The 19,004-nt window shown below is 45.9% G+C and overlaps 3 protein-coding genes across 4 annotated transcripts in view; 2 read left to right on the forward strand and 1 right to left on the reverse strand.

Annotated features, from left to right (window-relative positions):
* The first annotated feature begins 185 nt into the window (after positions 1-185).
* On the forward strand, positions 186-7,439 carry LOC130389270 (inner centromere protein-like). Of its 2 annotated transcripts, none has more exons than XM_056598976.1 (18): positions 186-535; positions 713-820; positions 1,103-1,806; positions 1,967-2,015; positions 2,196-2,256; positions 2,620-2,749; positions 2,854-2,887; positions 3,108-3,189; positions 4,093-4,233; positions 4,925-5,028; positions 5,133-5,244; positions 5,428-5,535; positions 5,908-6,065; positions 6,185-6,293; positions 6,524-6,622; positions 6,710-6,772; positions 6,902-7,055; positions 7,171-7,439. In XM_056598976.1, the coding sequence occupies exons 1-18, from the start codon at positions 396-398 to the stop codon at positions 7,347-7,349; spliced, it is 2,535 nt and encodes an 844-aa protein (XP_056454951.1). In that variant the 5' UTR covers positions 186-395; the 3' UTR covers positions 7,350-7,439. The 2 variants fall into 2 exon arrangements, with proteins under 2 accessions (XP_056454951.1, XP_056454950.1); XM_056598975.1 differs by having other exon boundaries at positions 189-535; positions 3,105-3,189.
* A 1,168-nt stretch (positions 7,440-8,607) lies between these two features.
* rab11a (RAB11a, member RAS oncogene family) lies at positions 8,608-15,249 on the forward strand. Its single transcript, XM_056598533.1, has 5 exons — positions 8,608-8,814; positions 10,274-10,469; positions 10,835-11,028; positions 11,371-11,451; positions 12,205-15,249. Exons 1-5 carry the CDS (start codon positions 8,775-8,777, stop codon positions 12,339-12,341), a joined length of 648 nt encoding a protein of 215 aa, XP_056454508.1. The 5' UTR covers positions 8,608-8,774; the 3' UTR covers positions 12,342-15,249.
* Positions 15,250-16,074: 825 nt separating this feature from the next.
* Positions 16,075-19,004, reverse strand: part of megf11 (multiple EGF-like-domains 11) — a 55,526-nt gene continuing 52,596 nt past the window's right edge. Inside the window, exons 22-24 of the mRNA XM_056598677.1 lie at positions 17,675-17,719; positions 16,827-17,033; positions 16,075-16,253 (exon numbers count right to left, since the gene is read on the reverse strand). Coding sequence (XP_056454652.1) covers positions 16,075-16,253; positions 16,827-17,033; positions 17,675-17,719 — 431 coding nt within the window. The remainder of the gene's footprint in view (positions 16,254-16,826; positions 17,034-17,674; positions 17,720-19,004) is intronic.

A 19,004-nucleotide genomic window follows, 5' to 3' on the forward strand; every position in this document is an offset into this window, starting at 1 on the left:
TTACAAAAGACAGACTGACTATTCTACCTGTTGTTCTTTACATAACCAGTAGACTACATTGTGATATGTAGTCCATTTACAGCACTGGTAATCCGGATTTGGTAATCCTGAAATTTTGCATCTGGATCAAGGTGATTCAAGCCAATGTTGCTTGGAGAAACATTGGAACAACTGGGCTAGTCAGTTTTACTTGTGTCACCGTTTTTTTAACATTGGATTGGATCAATTTAAACCTTAAACCCATATCTTCTGATGTGAAGGGGTGGGTGTTTTTTTTAAATATCTAACCAGCCCTAACCCCGCCCCTCCTTGGTCGCTGTTACTGTTCTGGGGTATGCTTGTTGTGGGTTTGTTTGTAGCCTTGTTCTGGTCGTCATTACTTTAAGGTTTGCACCATGAGCTTCAGGTTCTCCATCTTGCAGTCCCTCAAAGAATTGTCTGACAGGAAGCTGCAACAGTTCATGAGTAACATTGACGACGTCCACGGTGTTTGGCTGCAGGAGATCAAGCGAGAAGCTGACCGCGTGCTCACTGGGTAAGTTTGACCCCATGCTGTGCAGAGGCGATAATTTGGTGATTCAGTTTCCCATTTTCATGGTCGAGATTCACTCATTAGTAACTTGTTTGATGACGTTATAATTAAGATGAATCCAGAGGGGAAAGGTTTTCGTCCTGATTCGTGTAACTGAACATCAAATTATTTGGATTCCAGGGATTTGAGTGCCCCTCCAGAATTGATGCCAAAAACTCCGTCTCAGAAAAGAGGCCGCAAGAAGCGCGTCTCTCAGGGGTCGCTGGGAGGTCCTTCATCCAGCAAACGGTTTGTTATCAAAACAATGTCGTATTAATTTCCTGTTTAAACTTTAAGAATGTATAATTGCTTGTATATCAGAATGCAATATAGGATATTTTTGGTGACTAATCGCCGGTTTGAGTTGAAGATTAACTACTACTGTCTGAAAAAAACTAACTACTAACAATCCAATATGAAAATGGAGGCAATCAATGTAGGTGTATATGTTATGTGCGAGGTGACGTTGCAAGGTATACGCCCTATATTTTAATATTTGCTTTTAATATTTGCTTGCTGTTGTTTATGCAGGTTTTCCAAGGGCAAACGTAGCATAATACGGGGCTCCACTGTTAAACCCTTGGACCTAATCACCGAAGATGAGGGCATACTCCAAGCCAGCACGTCAGGGCAGGTTGTCGAGCAGCCCAAACGCAGCACTCGCAGACGCAAACAAACTCAGACTGAGGCATCACTGGAGGAAGCAGCCTTCAGTGACTGCAGTGCAGAACAGGTACCTGAGGTGGGACCAGAGGTTGCAGAACAGGTACCTGAGGTGGGACCAGAGGTTGCAGATCAGGAGTTGAAGACTGCAGTAGCTGAGGAGAAATCAGAGGTCATAGATATGGAGTTGGAGACGGCGGTATCCGATACTGAGACAGAGATCGAAGCAGAGACAGAGATCGAAGCAGATGAGCCCAAAGAGTGTTCCTCCATCCCCACACCGTGCGAGATCCCCGCCCCCACGGTCTCAGTGAGAATCTCTTTCACAGACCGCCGCTCTGCAGAGCTGGTTGCACAGTGTGTGGCGTCGCCCGGCCGAAACTCCACCAGAATAGTCATGGCCGGTACACCCAGCAGGGCCCAACGCAGCTCCAACGTGCGCCTCTCCAGCAAGCTGCGCTACTCCAAGGCCGTGCTCCGCCACAGCATGATGCGCCGGACCTCCAGGCGTGCCATCCTGAAGAAGAAATCGACTCGTGTTGGCAACACGACATGCAGTAGCAACGCTAGAGGTGAGTCTTGTTGCCAGATGTGTTTGGAAAACCACAGCGTCTTTACTGATGACATCCATTAGTAAAAGCCTAACCCCTACCCGCTCCTTAATGAATTGGATCCAGAAAAAGTTTCTTGACCTAAGCATCTGCTAAATGATATTCATTGCTGCTGTTGTAGATGATTCTTGCATGGAGACCGATGGAGAAGTGGAGAAGGATAGAGAATTGTGAGTGGTTGATCTGATATAAGCCATGCAACATGTTTGACTCAAGTAAAAATGTACCCTTGTAAACCAATATACTAAATCAGTTAAACAGAAAATAGAATATGTTTTATTATATAGCTTAAAGACTTAGTGCAGGACTAAACAAATAAAGACAAATGACATTTGAATGGTTTGCTTAAGGCCATCAGTGGAAAGCGATAAGGGTGAAACGGCGGCCGAGGAAGTCAAAGCTACTGCGGAGGTCAGATTAAAATAAATATCTTTAAAAAATAACTTGGGTGGATATTAAAGGGGCACTATTTTATCATCAGTTGTGAGCGTGATACTTGGTGACATCAAGTGGGTGTGTCCAACTATATGTATGATGGACTGAAGTTGCCAGTTGCTACAGTTCAGTAGGTAGACTGATCTATCCAGCATTCATCTGGGTGGACCTTCCCAATTGGGATGTCACTGAGTCACAGGGCAGGGCCGATTTGGAAATGGCTTGTAATGACTAATCACGCTCACACCTGGTGGTAAAACACGGTCTCTTTTTAAGATGCATGATATAAGACATGATAAATTCAATTGTGACGTTTGCTTTGCTTATCTGAAATGGCAGACGCCGGAGCCGAAGCCAGTGGACCCTTATAAGCCTGTTACTCGCTTGAGGGCTGAACTCTCTCCCTCTGTGTTGCTTTTACCTGCGCTCCCCAGCGAGGTCAGAGGCGCCCCTGCCAGTAATGGCTCAGGTTAGTAGATTTGCCAAAGCATTTCCGGACACTTAGATGCTCCACTGTTGCCCCCTAGGTGTACTGATAAGAATTGTATATTTTTTGTTTGTTTATGGACATAGGAAGTACAGAGAAAGCTGACGTAGGCAGTCGGAGGTAAGTTTGTGCGTTTTTGTTTCTTTAAATTGCAAGTAGCTAGCATCTCTGATATGCAGATGTTTTCAGTATGGTGCGTTGTTCTCAATCTGTCAAAGCATCTGTCAGGTTAAATTTCATTCCATTCACTTGTGTGCCAATTGGAGTGTGTAATAAACTTTAATTGAAAGTAGAGTTTTTGCAATGTCAACAGAGCTTTTAACATCCTCTTCTGTAGCAGCCTTGGTGTCAAACGCAAATCGCCTGACATTCAGGAGGACAGCCCAAATAAGAAGCTCTCGCCTACAAGGAAAAGTATATTGGTAAGATTAAAGTGTGTATGTATGTGTGTGTTAGGGATGAGTCGTTCAAAGATTCAGCCAATGAGAGGTAGCAATGGTGTTGCCATGGCACCTGGGTAAATGAATGACAAGGTGGTACCGTCGAATTTGCACACTTTCTCTGTCTGACGTATCTTAGGTCATACCATTCGACGTTGGGCCACTCATATATCCCCCTACATTTCCGAAAATAGACTTGACCTCCATCTGTTTATTGGATAAACGCATTTCCCAATCCCAGGAGTCTTTGCTCCATTCTACGTCAATTCAAGAACAAACAAAGAAATTAAACTGCAGTTCGTATTTTATATTTATGACCATGAAACTTCTGTAATTCCTGAATTATGAAGAATTAAATGTAAAGTAAAATTATAAATATAAAACCATGAATGACATGAAGAGAGTCTGCAAGTGGTATAAATATTGGTGGGACATTTGGTTGTACTATATATAGTATATCTTGTTGATTTTCACGGGGGGCAGAGCCTAGAAGTCGCTTAAATTATGCTCAGGGCCGTCTCTCGCGGGGGGGGGGCAGGCAGACACCTGTGAGATTCCCTGTCAAATGACGTAATCTGACGTAACGAAACAAACAAACAAACGCATCGTTATAGTGAACTGAACGAACTAGTTCCCTGAAGAGTGTGTGTGTGTGTGTGTGTGTGTGTGTGTGTGTGTGTGTGTGTGTGTGTGTGTGTGTGTGTGTGTGTGTGTGTGTGTGTGTGTGTGTGTGTGTGTGTGTGTGTGTGTGTGTGTGTGTGTGTGTGTGTGTTCATTCCAATGGCTTTTATCCAAAGGGTCTTGCAGGCATGAGTTCAGACATTCTTGGCATGGGTGGCCCGATTGGGAATCCATCCCTTTATTTAACCCTTTCTATTCATCCAGGTGACTAGGCCAAACAAGAAAGCCTTCCTCCAGAGCGCACAGAAGAAACAGAGGCTCATGAGGACTCCAACGTCTGGGGGGCGCAACACTGTGATCAAGTCCTTCATCAAACACACCACGCCGCTCCAGATAAATGCAAAGGTTGGTCTCTTCTGCTTTGTCTTGGAAAAAACGGCAAAGCACAGAAATGAAACTGGTACTGATTTTGTCTGAATTGGTTCAGAGTGTTAAATCATTGGGTAAATCTTTGCAGTCACTACAACTCAAACGGCGAAGGCAGTCTTTTGTTTTCTTGTGCTTCTGATTCTGCAGAAGAGAAAGACAGTAATTTATCCCAAGGACTTGAAGTATGGTCTTGTGGCAAGTGAAGGGTCAGAGCCACAGTGTGTCTGATGGCATTTTCTTAATGCTAGTGGATTAGTTAGTGGAGTTGTGTCTTTTTCACCCTTCCCCTCTTCTTATTGGCTGGAACCATCTTTCCTACTTCTGATTCAATACAGCTATACCATCGTTATTTTTCAATTAATCCGTAAAAATAATATAAGTTATGAAATGGCAACCTCCATTAAAATATTTTACGGAGCTATTCTTTAGGATTTGAATCCCATTTCTTTTCAGAGGAAATGGCAGGTATTGCCTAAGATTAGACACAACTTCGAGACTCAAGTCTTGAACTACACAAACCTGTTTATGTTATTGACTCTGTGTGAATATTAAATGAAACATTGTGGATTCTCACAAATTAGCACAACCTATTTATATTCTTGCAGTCCTGATTAACACTTTCACCCGTTTTTGGTAGACATGTTTCTTCTGACTCTTCTCCCCCTAGTCAAAGGAACTACTGGAAGCTCTCAAAAAGAAGCAGGAGCAGGAAGAGGAGAATTTGAAGAAGATGGAGGAAGAGAAGAGACGAAAGCAGGAGGAACAGAAACGGTCGGCACAGTTCAGAAGCTCGCGTTGGGACTTTCCAGGGCCTTGTGTTTGCCTCATGGTTTGTAGGTGAACCTCAGGTCTAAGTCATGTGGGTGCTCTTACAGGAAGAGGGACGAGAGGCTGAGGAGAGTGGTGGAGGCCCGAATGAAGGAGGACGAGGAGAAGAAAAAGAGAATCGAGGAGAAACTGTCCTGTACCGAGGAGAAATCCAAAAAGGTTTGTAACGAGATCGCTATGTATTGTATTATATGAAGGATACTTTAATTTTGGAAAGCTTAATGATTGTGTGGCTATTATTCCAAGCCACAATGCGTTAGAATATATATTCTTTATTTTATTGGATGTACTTACCTTTATTACGCTCTTGGTATGTCATTCTTTTAACGTGTCTTCATACAGATGGCAGGAGAAAAGGCCAAGAAGAAAATTGCCGTAAAGCATCAGGAGGAGGTGGAGCAGAAGAGGAGGCTGGAAGAGAAGGCCAGACTCACGAAGATCCAGAAAGACGTAAGACTTTCAGTCATAAGAAGGTTGAATGGTGTGAATGTGTTTCTACCAACCTCATTGCAGTAGAGGACTAGTTGTTGCAGCCTAAATGTTCACTAGAATATGTATCTTTGCTCAAGAGTAAACGTGTGTGTGTGTGTGTGTGTGTGTGTGTGTGTGTGTGTGTGTGTGTGTGTGTGTGTGTGTGTGTGTGTGTGTGTGTGTGTGTGTGTGTGTGTGTGTGTGTGTGTGTGTGTGTGTGTGTGTGTGTGTGTGTGTGTGTGTGCCTTTTGTGTATCCAAAGTGGCAACCTATAGAATGAGTTGAGCTGTGGTTTACTCGATTTAAAAGATGGATTTAATCATTTTTATTCCCTATGAATTGCTCCTGAAGGAGAAGTGGCAGCAGGAGCTGGTGGCCAAGCGGGCAGAAGAGGAGGTAGAGCGCGATCGCAAGCTGGATGAAGCCTGCAAAACGCTGGAACTGAGGATGGAGCGGGTGAAGGAGTGGGAGAAGGAGCTAGAGCAGGAGAGAAAAGCTCTTGCTGAACGGTTATTAATTTTGTATCATCATGATCCTCATCATGCCAATGAGCCTAATATTCTTCAGTGCCGTGTTGATTGTTGGTATTCACTCTGTTAGTGACTTTGTTTTCTTGGTATTCGTTCAGAGAGCGTGCAGAGAGGGAGAAGGCTCTGCAGCGTGAGCTGGAGAGTGCAGCGAGAGAAGAGAGGAGGGAGCTGGAAGAGAAAAAAAAACTTGAGGAAAGGAGATGGAGGGTGAGCCCTTAAAATACGTTCCCATATCATCCACAACCAAATGTGGATGTTTGTGTGTATATTGTTGTATATTAATAAATGGGGGTCAATATACTGTACCATTTCCTGAAATTGAGTTGAGAGATTCCAATAATATGAAACTAGCCGTTCTACAACAATGCAGCCACTTTTGAAATTGAACACTGATTTGAACTCTGACAACTGATTGGATGACCTCTTGGTCCATTAAGGAAGAGCAGCAGCGGTTGGCTGCTGAGAACGCTGCACGAGAGACAGAAGCTGCCAAGCAGAAAATGGCGGCATGCTCGTTTGCTTTAAATAATGTTCAGGTGGGTGGGTAGAAGAAAACCTGCCTAAATTGACAACACTTTGCATATATGTGGAGCATAACGCCAATCAACCCTTGCATTTCCTAGAGCTTTGAATTTAAGACCCCCATAAGGACGGCTGCTGCCCTGAACATCACTATGGAGGTTGAGGTAATGATGAACTACACTAACACAAATATAGAGATTTTAATAGTTTTTCTACTACATCGAGTTCATCAATGTATTAAACCCTTGATTGAACCCTTGTTAACCGGACATGTCGGTGACTGTCCCCTACAGCTATCCCCTCAGTCATACAGAATCACTCCAAAGGGTGGCAACAAAACACTTATTAAAAGCAATAATGCTGAGGATTATGGGATGGACCAAAACAGCGATGACTCCACTGATGACGAGATGGCGCCACGGAAAGCAGTCCCGTCATGGGCAGAAGGCAGGACAGACTGGTTATAGTCGTGTTTATTCTATCCTACAAACTCATTTAGCTTTGGATGTTAAAACCGGAAATTATAACATTTATATATTTTATTAAATTGATTTCTTCAAAGGTCTCAATCTGCATGATGCCATCGCCAAGCAGTACTTCAACCCCCCAGATCTGCATACCTACTTTGGAGTATACGAGCCTCCGAAGCTGGAGGTCATCTTCTCCAAGAGCAAACCGCGCTACTTCCAGCGCACAAGCTCCGCTGTTTGGCACTCTCCCCCCCGACACGGCCATTATTAGATAGGAGGGATGGGTTTTATTTTTAAGTTTTGTATGGTAATCGATTTGAATAAAGAATGTGAATCTTTAAATGAATTTTTGCGTGTTTATATGCAGCAATGCAAAGCTGGATTTACATTTACTTCGTAATATAGCTGTTATTCAAAGCTTTTGTCTGAAGTGACCAACATGTGAGTGATTTTCTACACAGGGGAAAGTCAACGCTCATTTGTGAACCTTAGCAGGGAGTGGACATTGTGCAGATCTAGCCTGGCAACGCCCGCCTAAGTAGGCCTACTTCCGTTCAAATTTGAATTTCCCTTCACAAATCAAATGAAGTATGAGAGTCTGGTAGGACCAGGGTAGTGCAGATCCAGATGCGACCCTGAACACCAGCATAAGGGACTTTAACTTAGTGCTGACAGCTACAGGGTGCCAATGGAACGAGATGTATAGAGACTTGTTATCATGGTTGAACAGCCGGCGTGCATTTAATCGTGTCTGTAGCGGGGCAGCAGTCCACTGGCTGCAGTGGTCCAACGTTGGGACCACAAGCAACCTGGAATCCTTCTGTTTTCCATCACAGCCCCCAGATTTCTAGCATTCCTGTTCATACTTATGGATGACATAGGGAACCTGGACAAGCTCATTCTTGGCCAGATACAACTGTTGCATCTTCAGACAGACCTCTGGAAGGTATGCAGAAATCCAGTCCGACTAGTGTCGCCTGGTCATGTTTCTTTTTATGTCTTACTTTTTGACAATAGGAACTATATGTGACATTAAGGGGAGGCCAAAATCCAAGGACTGCCCTCGAGGACATTTATGCCTGTGTTGTTTCTGTGGGAGTGTACTTTACGATTGCACATGGTAAAAGGAAATAAAAATAGATTAAAAAAAACAACATTGATGACCGGGCAAAAGACAATTGGGTGCTACTTAGCTTAGGACTGTGTTTAAGGGCAATGTATAAATTGGAAGCTACGACTTAAATAAACGGTCGAACATCAGCCGTATTGTGCACATTGATAGTGCATTGCTCCAGAGCATAAATTACACTGGATGGACGGATCGACCTGTCATCAACCCCTTCCCCCCCACCCAAAGAAAAAAAATAATCCGTCGAAAAATATATAATTTGTTCGTATCCTTGCACGACCTAATCTCCATGTTGTCACAATGTCTACCAAAACTCACAAGACAAAAGATTCAACCACTAGTTAGACGCTTAGCTCAAGGCGTCTCACGGAGTGTCTGTATGAAGACGCGCCGCCCCGTTTGGGCGTGGTCACGTTCCCCTGCTAACCTAGCTCTCCGGCTAACACTAAAGATCCATCTGACAGGGCTTTGAGAGGAAGAAGGAGACACTTCTGCTCCACCTTACCCCCACTACTTATTCTGTGGAAAGCTTCAGTATCGCTGTACGGTCGAGAGACGGTGAAAAGAATGGGGACGCGAGATGACGAGTACGATTACCTGTTTAAAGGTAACTAAACCCAGTCCGGAAAGGGCTAACTCCACGGCTAGCGGGCTAGCCCGACAATACCAAGGGTGTTTTCCCCCGGACTACTGCTATGTGTATTCACGATCCCGGTTTATCGAGTCCGAATCGGGATTCCAGTTATCAATTGCTTTGATGATTGCTTAATTCAACGATGTGAAAATGCATATGAGGCCGTTTGTCCGGGCCTTTCTGTCCATAAATATGCCCTCCATGGCTTCATGTAAAATAATACGGAAATGGTGCAAGGCCGTAAAATAGCCTCAACGTTGTTTGTCTTAAACTTGGTGGTTATCGTGTGACATTGACATGACAGCCGACAGCTGGTTAGATCAACCCAGAGGGGTAGTTTGTCACCGAATAATGTGGAGATGGATGGGTTACAGGAGACACACAGTGCTATGCAGCCACTGTGGAACACTTACTCCTGACTATAGTCTTTATGTAAATGTCTCCACACGTCCCTGCGCTTTAAGGGCCACAAACAACAGACAGGTGGTCGACTGATGGCTGGGAATGTTATTTGTTATAATATATTTAAAGGTATACCTTCGAACAAGTTCGATAAAGCCTTTTGTTGAACAAATGTATTGGATTTTTTTTTGGTCTTTTTGCAATTGGGGGTATTATCTTTAAATGTGTATTATCGTGTTTGTTAAACCTAGCTCTGTGTATAACTTTTATATATCTATATACATTTCTGTTTATATTGTGAAACAAATAAGTCAAACGAGTTTATAGAGAGCAGGACACTTCCTGTTCCCTCGTCACGAGCGAGTATGTGGAGACAGGCTGTCGTCCTGATTGGTCAAGTTAAAATGATGTGGAGCAACCTGCCATCCTGATTGGTCGAGTTAAATGACGAGTAACAGGTTACATGGTTTTTATCGACGTTTGCTTGTTGTATACAAGTTTACCTTCCATTTACAACCTCTGTTATTAATTAAGGAAAGGAATAAATCAAGGTAACAATAGTTATAAAATAAATGACTATCAGTTTCTTTAATTCACTCGGTATTGGTTTTAAAGACACTGATACTCTCATTAATTTGATTTGTTTGTATTTTTTTACCTTGTTTTATCGTGTGCTGCTGTCAAGGTCACATTCCTCTGGGATGTATGAAGTACCAATCTATTTATATAGATATAACTAAATGTTCAACTTAAATATTTGTCATAGAATTTTACAGAACTTGCACACAATCTAAAAGTTAGTTAAATAGAAGTTTGGAGTAATTCACTTCTGGAATGTAAATGAAATGCTAAACATTTGGTAGGATGGCCGTATACCTCAATTAAAGTCCTATACAAAGTTTAAGAAGCAAAGACATACAATTGATTTGCCGACACGCATGCACAAGTCATGAGCAATTCAATGATGCCAATATATATGGAAGTATCAAATGCTGAGATAAAAGGTATACGGTCTACTTCCTGTTCCCAGTGGTGCTGATCGGGGACTCTGGCGTAGGGAAGAGTAACCTGCTGTCCCGCTTCACCCGCAACGAGTTCAACCTGGAGAGCAAGAGCACGATAGGCGTGGAGTTCGCCACGCGCAGCATCCAAGTGGACGGCAAGACGGTGAAGGCGCAGATATGGGACACGGCCGGCCAGGAGCGGTACCGCGCCATCACCTCAGCGTACGTATTCTCGGGCAAACTCGCCTTCCAGACGAGTTGGTAACCCTTACCTCAGGAAGGGAAGTTTAAGAAATCCTAACTAGTTGTCATTTTCATCAAGAAGTTAAGTTGAAGAAACCATGACTGGTTGTCGTTCTTCATTAGGAACGTAAGGTGTTAAGTTAAGTTGAAGAAACCATAACTGGTTGTCGTTCTTCTTCAGGAAATCAACTTGTTAAGTTAAGTTGAGATAACCGTGACTTGAGTTTCTTCAACTTGACTTCCTGAAGAAAAATGACCACCAGTTCTGGTTTCCTCCCCTGTTGGACCGCTCGGATCCCGGTCGTTTGTATTCAATGAGTGTCTCTTCTGTGTCCCCTCCCCAGGTACTACCGCGGGGCGGTGGGCGCGCTGCTGGTGTACGACATCGCCAAGCACCTGACCTACGAGAATGTGGAGCGCTGGCTGAAGGAGCTGAGGGACCACGCCGACAGCAACATCGTCATCATGCTGGTGGGCAACAAGAGCGACCTGCGCCACCTGCGGGCGGTGCCTACGGACGAGGCCAGAGCCTTTGCGGGTGAGACACATACTCCGCCTCTGCTACGTGTAGCCGTGGCCCCGTTGTGGGCCGCTTGGTGTCCACCTGCTCTCCATCCATGGCTTTCAGACATGTTTTGTCTCCAAGCGGGTGGTTATGTTATTGTGTTGCATAAAAAAATTACAGTTTTCAGGATGTGAGCAAGTAGAGCTTCTTTGTGATTAGTTGTTATTATTGAACTTTTTCTTGCATTTGGAAATGTTAAATGTCATCTTATGTGGGGGTTAACAGCTACTTTGTCATTTTGAAGGCCTTCAGGGCATTGGTATCACAAGTTGACTGATTGGGATTAATTCAATTTTTTTCTTTTTTGATTTGCAGAGAAAAATGGCGTTTCATTTCTTGAAACCTCAGCTCTGGATTCCACTAATGTGGAGACGGCATTCCAAACCATACTCACTGGTGAGTTCTCCATCATGCTCCACTCCATTACTATGACTTATTACTTCACTCTTTTGTTATCGGCAGAGGATTTTTCATCGTAGTCCGACACTTGGGATTGAACCCGGTACCGTTCGGCTGGGAGTAGCCTGATTGCGGCACCTCTTCAGAGCAGTTGCTTTTAAGGAAAGCCTTTAATTACTACGGTAGATACAGTGTGTAAATACAGAGGAGTCTGTCGAGGAATTTCCTCACACTAACGTTGAGGCTCAAAGGTTTACTCTATATCATGGGGCTGTATGTGACTGGCCTGACGGGGATTATGCATCTTAAAAGGCTAATGAACAACCTGTCCTTGTAGTCGCACAGTCACAGTGGCTCTGACAGGACGTGGCAGCAATAATGATTTGCAGTTGAGGTCTTCAGAACAAGCCAGCCCCTTTTCAGCACCGAAGCGGTAGAGCGCAACAAATCTCAAGTCACGCTAATCTTCACACAAGAGGGCTATCGGATCTTATCAAGTAATTCCATAACGTAAGCCTTTCTGTTATCCAGAGTAGATTATGCGAGCTGAAATCAATATAAAAGATAGAGCTGAATCCTCTGCCATTCTCCTCTGTGTGTGTGCGCTGATTGTTCTCGACCCAACATGGAAGTCACTGTGGATCAAAGCCTCCTCTAAAGGACCAAATGTAAATGGGATGTTTCCAAAACACTAACACTGTGGTCTCTGTGTCTCTCTGTTTGTCCCCCCCCCCCCCCCCCCCCCCACAGCCATCTACCACATTGTGTCTCAGAAGCAGATGGCGGACAAGCGGGACAACGACATGTCGCCCAGCAACAACGTGGTCAACATCCAGGTGCAGCCCACGGAGAACAAACCAAAGATGCAGTGCTGTCAAAGCATCTAGGACGCATGGAGCCACATTCCAACAAGAGCCGGCACCCCCCCACCACCTCCTCCTCCTCCTCCTCCTCCTCCTCCACCACCACTACCACCGATAAACAACAGCGGCGCTGAGATCCAGCTGGCACGCTGATAGCAGATAGCGGCGGGGCGGCTGTGGTTGATGCCCTGTATCCCAACGGAAAGAATAGAAGAAAAAAAAAAAAACACCCGCAGTTAGAATTACGCAGCTTCTCCCCATGCCATGAAAGCTTTTATTTAGCAACGTTTTAATCATCAAATCCACTCCACGCTGTTCCTAGGTATATCTTAGCGTTTTGTTTTATCTGTGATCTTGAACTCGGCTTCTGACGTGTTGTCTTCTCTCTGGCTTCGTGGTCCCCGGCGGGAGGAGGTCGTGTTTGGCTCGCAGCTTTCCCCCACGTGGCCGTCGGGTTATTGGTTTTCTCTCTTCCTTTCTTTTTGTACTGTGGGGAAGGACAAGGGCTCCGTGCTTACTGAACTTTCTACGTGCAATCCATTCAACGTACACACTTTCCTTTCGAATCACGTCTCCCGATGGCACCATGATTTGGGATGCCACCGCTTAAATCCCCTCTCTTCTGCCTGTGTACCTCTTTGATTTGCTTGTCTCACTCTCTGCCTCATGTTTCTGTTGCCAGGCCATTGACCTTGCCATGTCCTTAATCAGCACTCGAAGGTCGTGGAGATTGTGCTGAGCGGTGCAACTTCAAACCCTCTTTTTGAAATGTAACAAATTATAATTATTAATTATTATTCTTCGCAATACATATTCACTCTTACGATCTGAATGTTCTTAGTTTACCGGTTGCTGTGTGAGGGACCCTGGACCGTCTGTAGTCAAGTGCATGTTCAATAGGGTTTTACAAGACTCGTACTGTGCCCATTTCAAGCCTGCACAGGGATATCAGACACAATGCCTCGACGGTTTCAAAGTAGAACAACCCTATTTAATTCTGGAAAGTAGAAATGGCTGAAAAATATTGAACGACCCATTATGCATTGACCCAACGTTGGAACAGTTCAGACGCTGTTCTGCATCCAGAGCAGGTTGAGAACACAATAGAGGTGTTATGAGCCTCGACTGGTGGAACCACTACTTCTCCTATACTCGAACAGCGGCTGCCATGGCTTAACGTTAGTGTCCAGACATACTAGGACACCTCGTGTCTCACCCTCACCGACTTGGGTTCAGTCATCACCACTCCTTCCCGGAGTCACGAGTCGCCCGTGTATAGCCACATCGGGAATCGGCCGTCAACGTTCCCGAATGTTAACAGCACAACACTACTGGTTGCTCAGGATCAACGGCGGCAATAAAGCCTCGCTCTGCCGCGATGTTTCCCCCCCTCCCCTCCCCCCACTTGAATGAAGGCTGCTGTGTTCTGTCGTGGTGCGCTGGGTTCACACTGACTCTGTCTGGCTGGACGCGGCCCAGAGCTGCTTCCTCCCACCTGGAGGACCTCTACCCATCTCACTCCATTTTGTTTTAGGTATGAACTGTTGGCAGGCTGCACTTTATCTCTGAGTGTGTGTGGTGTGGTGTGCTGCAGCTGACTGTTAGATCTATATATATATATATATATATATACATATATAAATACAACCTGTTGTGTCCCCCTCCCCCTTCTTTTTTTAATTTGCACTGACCGCAAAGCATGCATCTGTATCACGAAGAACGCACTACAGTTAATGTCTACATGTATGATTTTGATTAAATTTTTGGTTGCATCCTTGTTTTGATTGCTGGCGATACGGTGATAACATTAAGCGCTCCTCTCTGATTGTAAGTGGCTTCACAAGTGCCTAGGGAAAGACTTTAAATTCTGTCTTGTACCGTGACCATCTGCCTAGGAAAGGGTGCACCACTCGCGTGTGTGTGTCTGTGTGTGTCTGTGTGCGTCCGTGTGTGGAAGTGGAGGTGCCCATGATGTGGACCCACAGATGGCACCGTCATATCCACTTAAATATAAAGTCGGTATACAATGAATGTGACGTTTGACTCGTTTTTCATTTCTCTTTTCATTTTTCCATATGTATGTGCTTGTGTGTGGTTTTGGTTTTCATGAGAATCTGTTAATTTCCTGAGCCAGGGTGGGGGTGGTAATTGGGTGATCGCTGCCAGCAGAGACTTTACATTTCTTTTAATGTATATACCAAAAAACAACAAGCAGCATTGCACCGACAGCAACTGGTAACACCTTCCGTGGAGGGAACAAAAGGTTTTCCCCGGTCAAACATGGGTTTATAAAGTTACTGCGGTGGTCTCAGGATGCCTTGGGTCGGCCCCGGGGACACGGTCTCCTTGGGTCGATTGTCAACATGTTATTGCTTCTACAAGGAGGTGAGATGGAATTCACATAGTGAACGAATAGGTTCAATAAAGCAGTAGAAAGGTAAGCCTCATCAAAATGTAAAATATACTACACATGGTTCTTTTTTATATATAGTTCCATTTGTAATTATCACACAGGGTAACCGGGACTCCAGACGGGCCGCCTCGCTCCTGACCTTTAGAGAACAGTTTTAGCACTTGAAAAAACTGCACAAATGACATTGCACAAGATAATTTGTGTTATCTACATTGTTGGATACCCATTATCTCATGCGCATATATATATATATCTTTAGTATTCTAATCTCACATTAACAAAATTCACCATTACCAATATAAATCAATACATGAAGAAAATGGCATAAATACAAACCTAAGAGCTACCAAAACTCCACCTCAACACCCATGTTGATACAATTTGATTAAAACAAAGAAAATACCTGGACATACAATACTAAACGGCACATCGGAAATCCTTTGTTTGTCCGAATCCCACCTATGAAGGTAACGGTGGATAACGCTCATGAATGCACAACCTCCCTTGAAACAGCAAGCTTTACACACACAAACCCGTGGCATAGAGATCACTGTTAAACAACAATGGATCCTCATGCCTAGCTTAGCTATTGATCTCGTTCCTTTCTGTTTGGATCTTGAATTCAGAGCCATCATTAGTCCTCCACGCAGGGCATGTCATCATCAGAGTCATGTCACCGTTACGATCAAAAACAATTGTACTCTATGAAACAGTGCTTACAACTAGTAGACAGGTATGTCTTTGCAACATTTTCTTTTCTTCGCTGTGAAGTCTTTTGGCTTGATTTCTTTTGAGAGCCCCACATCAATATCGAGGGCCGGTGTGGATGCTTGACGCGTATAAATACAAAGTCCGCACCAAGAGATACAAATGGATATAAGGATTGTATTTCCCCTGTAAGAAAAAGTCCAGCCCGGCCTATCTCCCTGCCCACAATGTTTGTAACATTTATATTCTGTGTCCGAAAGTCCATAAAGAATCTGGGCAGAACAATAAATGATACGGAACATTTTAATTCGATGCATGATTGCTGGTGTGCGGCACTCCTCCTCAGAACAGAACGGCCCCCCTGCCGTCCTCCCTCGCTGGCTCCGTCTCTTCTTTACCACCGCCGCGCGCCCGTGAAATGAGTGCGGGTGAATCCCAGTAAATCAACGAGAACGGACGGGACGGAGCCGCAGCTATCCCTCAGCCTCCATCCCGCAGCACCTTAATGTTATTAAACAGAGAGAAAGGGGAGAGGAATGGACGGCCCTTGGCGACAGGGTTGGGTAGTTGGAGCGTTATTTGCAGCCTGGACTCTGCTAGAGGCCCTCCACCACACACCCCCCCCCCCCCCCCTTCCTAGAGCAGGGAGCTGGGGCTCTCCGGGGCGGCCGGCGGCGGGGTGTGTGTGGGGCTGTGGCGCATGGGCAGGATGTCGTAGTGGCTGGGGAGGTGGGTGCTGCGGGGCAGGTCGTAGGGGCTCTGGGAGAAACCGGTGGCCATGCCGTTGGGGCCCTGCAGAACACTCACAGTGGGCTCTGGAGGAGGGGGAGGGGAGGGGGGAGACAGGGATGGGGTTTGGAGAGGGGGAGGGCAATGGGGGAGGCAAGAGTTGGAGTTTGTAGAAGGGGCGAGACAGAGATGGGGTTTGGAGAAGGGGGAGACAGAGATGGGGTTTGGAGAAGGGGGAGACAGAGTTGGAGTTTGTAGAAGGGGCGAGACAGAGATGGGGTTTGGAGAAGGGGGAGACAGAGATGGGGTTTGGAGAAGGGGGAGACAGAGATGGGGTTTGGAGAAGGGGGAGACAGGGAAGGGGTTTGGAGGTGGGGAGAGATAACGAGATATAAAGTGTTGTTACAGATAGTTTTAAGTTTCAAAGTGTGCTACAAAAGGCAGAGTTTTAACACTCGATCACAATACTTCCCTAAATTGTGTAAACACCCAAAGATCGCATTAGAGCGGAAATGCCCACTTCCTGTTCCTGAGGCCTGATGGGGCTGAGGGCCAAACGGGGCACAAGGGCCGGACCATCCGCCACTCACAGGAGATGTTGATGCTGAACACCTCCCCTCTGGTCCACCAGGGGGAGCCCCACCCCAGCCCACACTCACCCACGTCGTAGACGTTCCTGCCGGCGCTCCCGAGCAGGGTGGCGGTGCCTCCGAAGGGGACCTCGCGGTGGGAGGGCGACTTCATCTCCACGTAGCCGCTCTCCGTGTGCTGGCAGGCGGGCCCCGGGGGGTCCCTGATGGTGGCGTAGGGGTTCTCGCTGTTCAGGGAGCAGGAGCTGTTGCCGCACAGCGACCCTTTGATATGATCTGCAATTAAACACACACCGGCCAGAGAGGATGCTGGGGAGCGTTGTCAAGACGACGCGGTGAATCAGTCGTATTAACACGGTGACGGCAAATGGAACCCTTGACCGGGGTTTGCACGCACGCCGCCGCCGTGATGTTCGGGGAAACAGTTCAATTGATGTCCGTTTCTGACTATTTGATTAATGGCGCCGGGTATGAATGGAGAGGACAAAGGGGAGGCTCCGGAGACGCTCGTCTCATCTATAACGGTCTCATCAGTCTGATAAGAGGCCTCATTAGACAACAAAAGACAAGGCACCTTCACAGCCCTCCTGACGCCTTCGGGTGGCCCGCCCCCTGCTCCGTATCGGAGTCAGGATGAGGTATCGGGCGCTAAGCCGCCGAGAACAATTAGCATAAGGAAAGCACAGATGGCTGTGATCTCGTCCAACGCAACGAGAGATTACACATAAATCAGAGAGGAGGGTTGACATGGGGTTATTAAGAGCTCCTCTGAGGGGGAGAATAGTAGCGTTATGCCGGCGCTATAGGTGCACTGTTCAACGAATGCAAAGGTGAACGGGATGTTCACATTCTTTATATGCAGCCGTAGACACCAAATGAGAGAACAGGACCGCCGTCTTTTTCGGAAAGGGGATTACCTTTCCTGGAGCTCCTCTGCGTCTGAATCTCCCCTTGTTGAACGTCTAGAAGAATCACACAAAGCAACACCATTGGTTCTCACGTCACGTTCAGGTATTGTGCTGCAGCCTTGTGTCAATGTGTACAAACTGTAATCTTGACCTCGAAAATGTTCATGAAAGTATCTCCTTTGGGTGTGTTCCAGTGCGGCTCATTCACTTAGAGGAGGGTTGTGAATGAGGTTTGTGGAGCGCTTTCGGATCGTCAGATCATTTGTTTTGACAGCTTTCGGAGGTTGCCAGTGTTTCATCTGACAAAGTGCTTAACAAGCTTCCAGAACTAACAACTTTACACTTCACAAGCAGGCGAGGCACGAAAAACAAACGCAGGAAGATGAAGAGAAGCACTCGGATCTAGTCTGACAGCAGCCCACCTAATTGCATTCGTGTGATATTCCAGAATAAATATATGGATTTGTTTACCTTCATTAGAATCATTTTACATTCAGGTAAGGTGCATTTGGGCCAATTGAGGAATGTGCGATTAACAACAAGCCGAGCAGAGAATTCAGCACATGATGAATTCTATTGGCGAGGCGGTTATCAGTACACTAATCCAGTTGTGTATGCACTCATATAGCATCGCTTAACACTGCAGATACAGTGATTTGTTAAACAGAATGCATATTGCCCAGCAGGCAGAATGAATGACAGAATTTGTGAGGTCCTAACTTGGTTCAATAAATCCAATTATTGCTGACTAATCTTATTCCTGTGTATTGATAATGGGATTTACTGCGTATACAGTGCACTGCATCACATTGGAAATGAGAAAACAAATGAGGTGCCCTGCAGAGCGTTATGTTAGGCAGAGGAGAGGAAGGAGGAGGAGGAGAGAAGAGAAAAGAGAGAGGAGGAGAGAGGAGAGGAGAGGTGAGGAGGGGTGAGGAGAGGAGGGGGTAGGAGGAGAGAGGAGGAAAGGAGAGGCGAGAAGGGGAGAGGATAGAAGGGAAGAGGAGGAGAGGAGAGGAGGGGATAGGAGGAGAGGAGTAGAGAGGAGAGGAGAGGCGGAGAGGAAGGTAGGGGAGAGGAGGGGGGAGGAGAGGAGGAGAGGAGAGGATAGAAGGGAAGAGGAGGAGAGGAGAGGTGGGGAAAAGAGAGGAGAGGAGAACAGAAGAGAGTAAATGGGAGGAAAGGAGTGGAGTGCAAAAGAACAAGAAGAGGAGAGAAGCAGAGGAGAGGAGAGAAGAGAAGCAGAGGAGATGGGAGGGGAAAGGAGAGGAGGGAAGAGGAGAGGAGGGAAGAGGAGAGGAGGGGAGGAGAGGAGAGAAGAGGAGGAGAGGAGATGAGT

This window comes from Gadus chalcogrammus, chromosome 9 (assembly GCF_026213295.1).
Source record: "Gadus chalcogrammus isolate NIFS_2021 chromosome 9, NIFS_Gcha_1.0, whole genome shotgun sequence".
Classification (NCBI taxonomy): domain Eukaryota; kingdom Metazoa; phylum Chordata; class Actinopteri; order Gadiformes; family Gadidae; genus Gadus; species Gadus chalcogrammus.

Excerpts from the sequence above, each read along its gene's own strand:
- LOC130389270 (XM_056598975.1), top strand. The coding sequence starts at position 396 with ATGAGCTTCAGGTTCTCCATCTTGCAGTCCCTCAAAGAATTGTCTGAC. Across the intron at positions 2,750-2,853 it reads CCCTGCCAGTAATGGCTCAG|GAAGTACAGAGAAAGCTGAC; the intron begins GTTAGTAGATTT and ends TTATGGACATAG. Across the intron at positions 2,888-3,104 it reads GCTGACGTAGGCAGTCGGAG|CAGCCTTGGTGTCAAACGCA; the intron begins GTAAGTTTGTGC and ends CCTCTTCTGTAG.
- rab11a (XM_056598533.1), top strand. The coding sequence starts at position 8,775 with ATGGGGACGCGAGATGACGAGTACGATTACCTGTTTAAAG. Across the intron at positions 8,815-10,273 it reads GTACGATTACCTGTTTAAAG|TGGTGCTGATCGGGGACTCT; the intron begins GTAACTAAACCC and ends TCCTGTTCCCAG. Across the intron at positions 11,452-12,204 it reads ATTCCAAACCATACTCACTG|CCATCTACCACATTGTGTCT; the intron begins GTGAGTTCTCCA and ends CCCCCCCCACAG.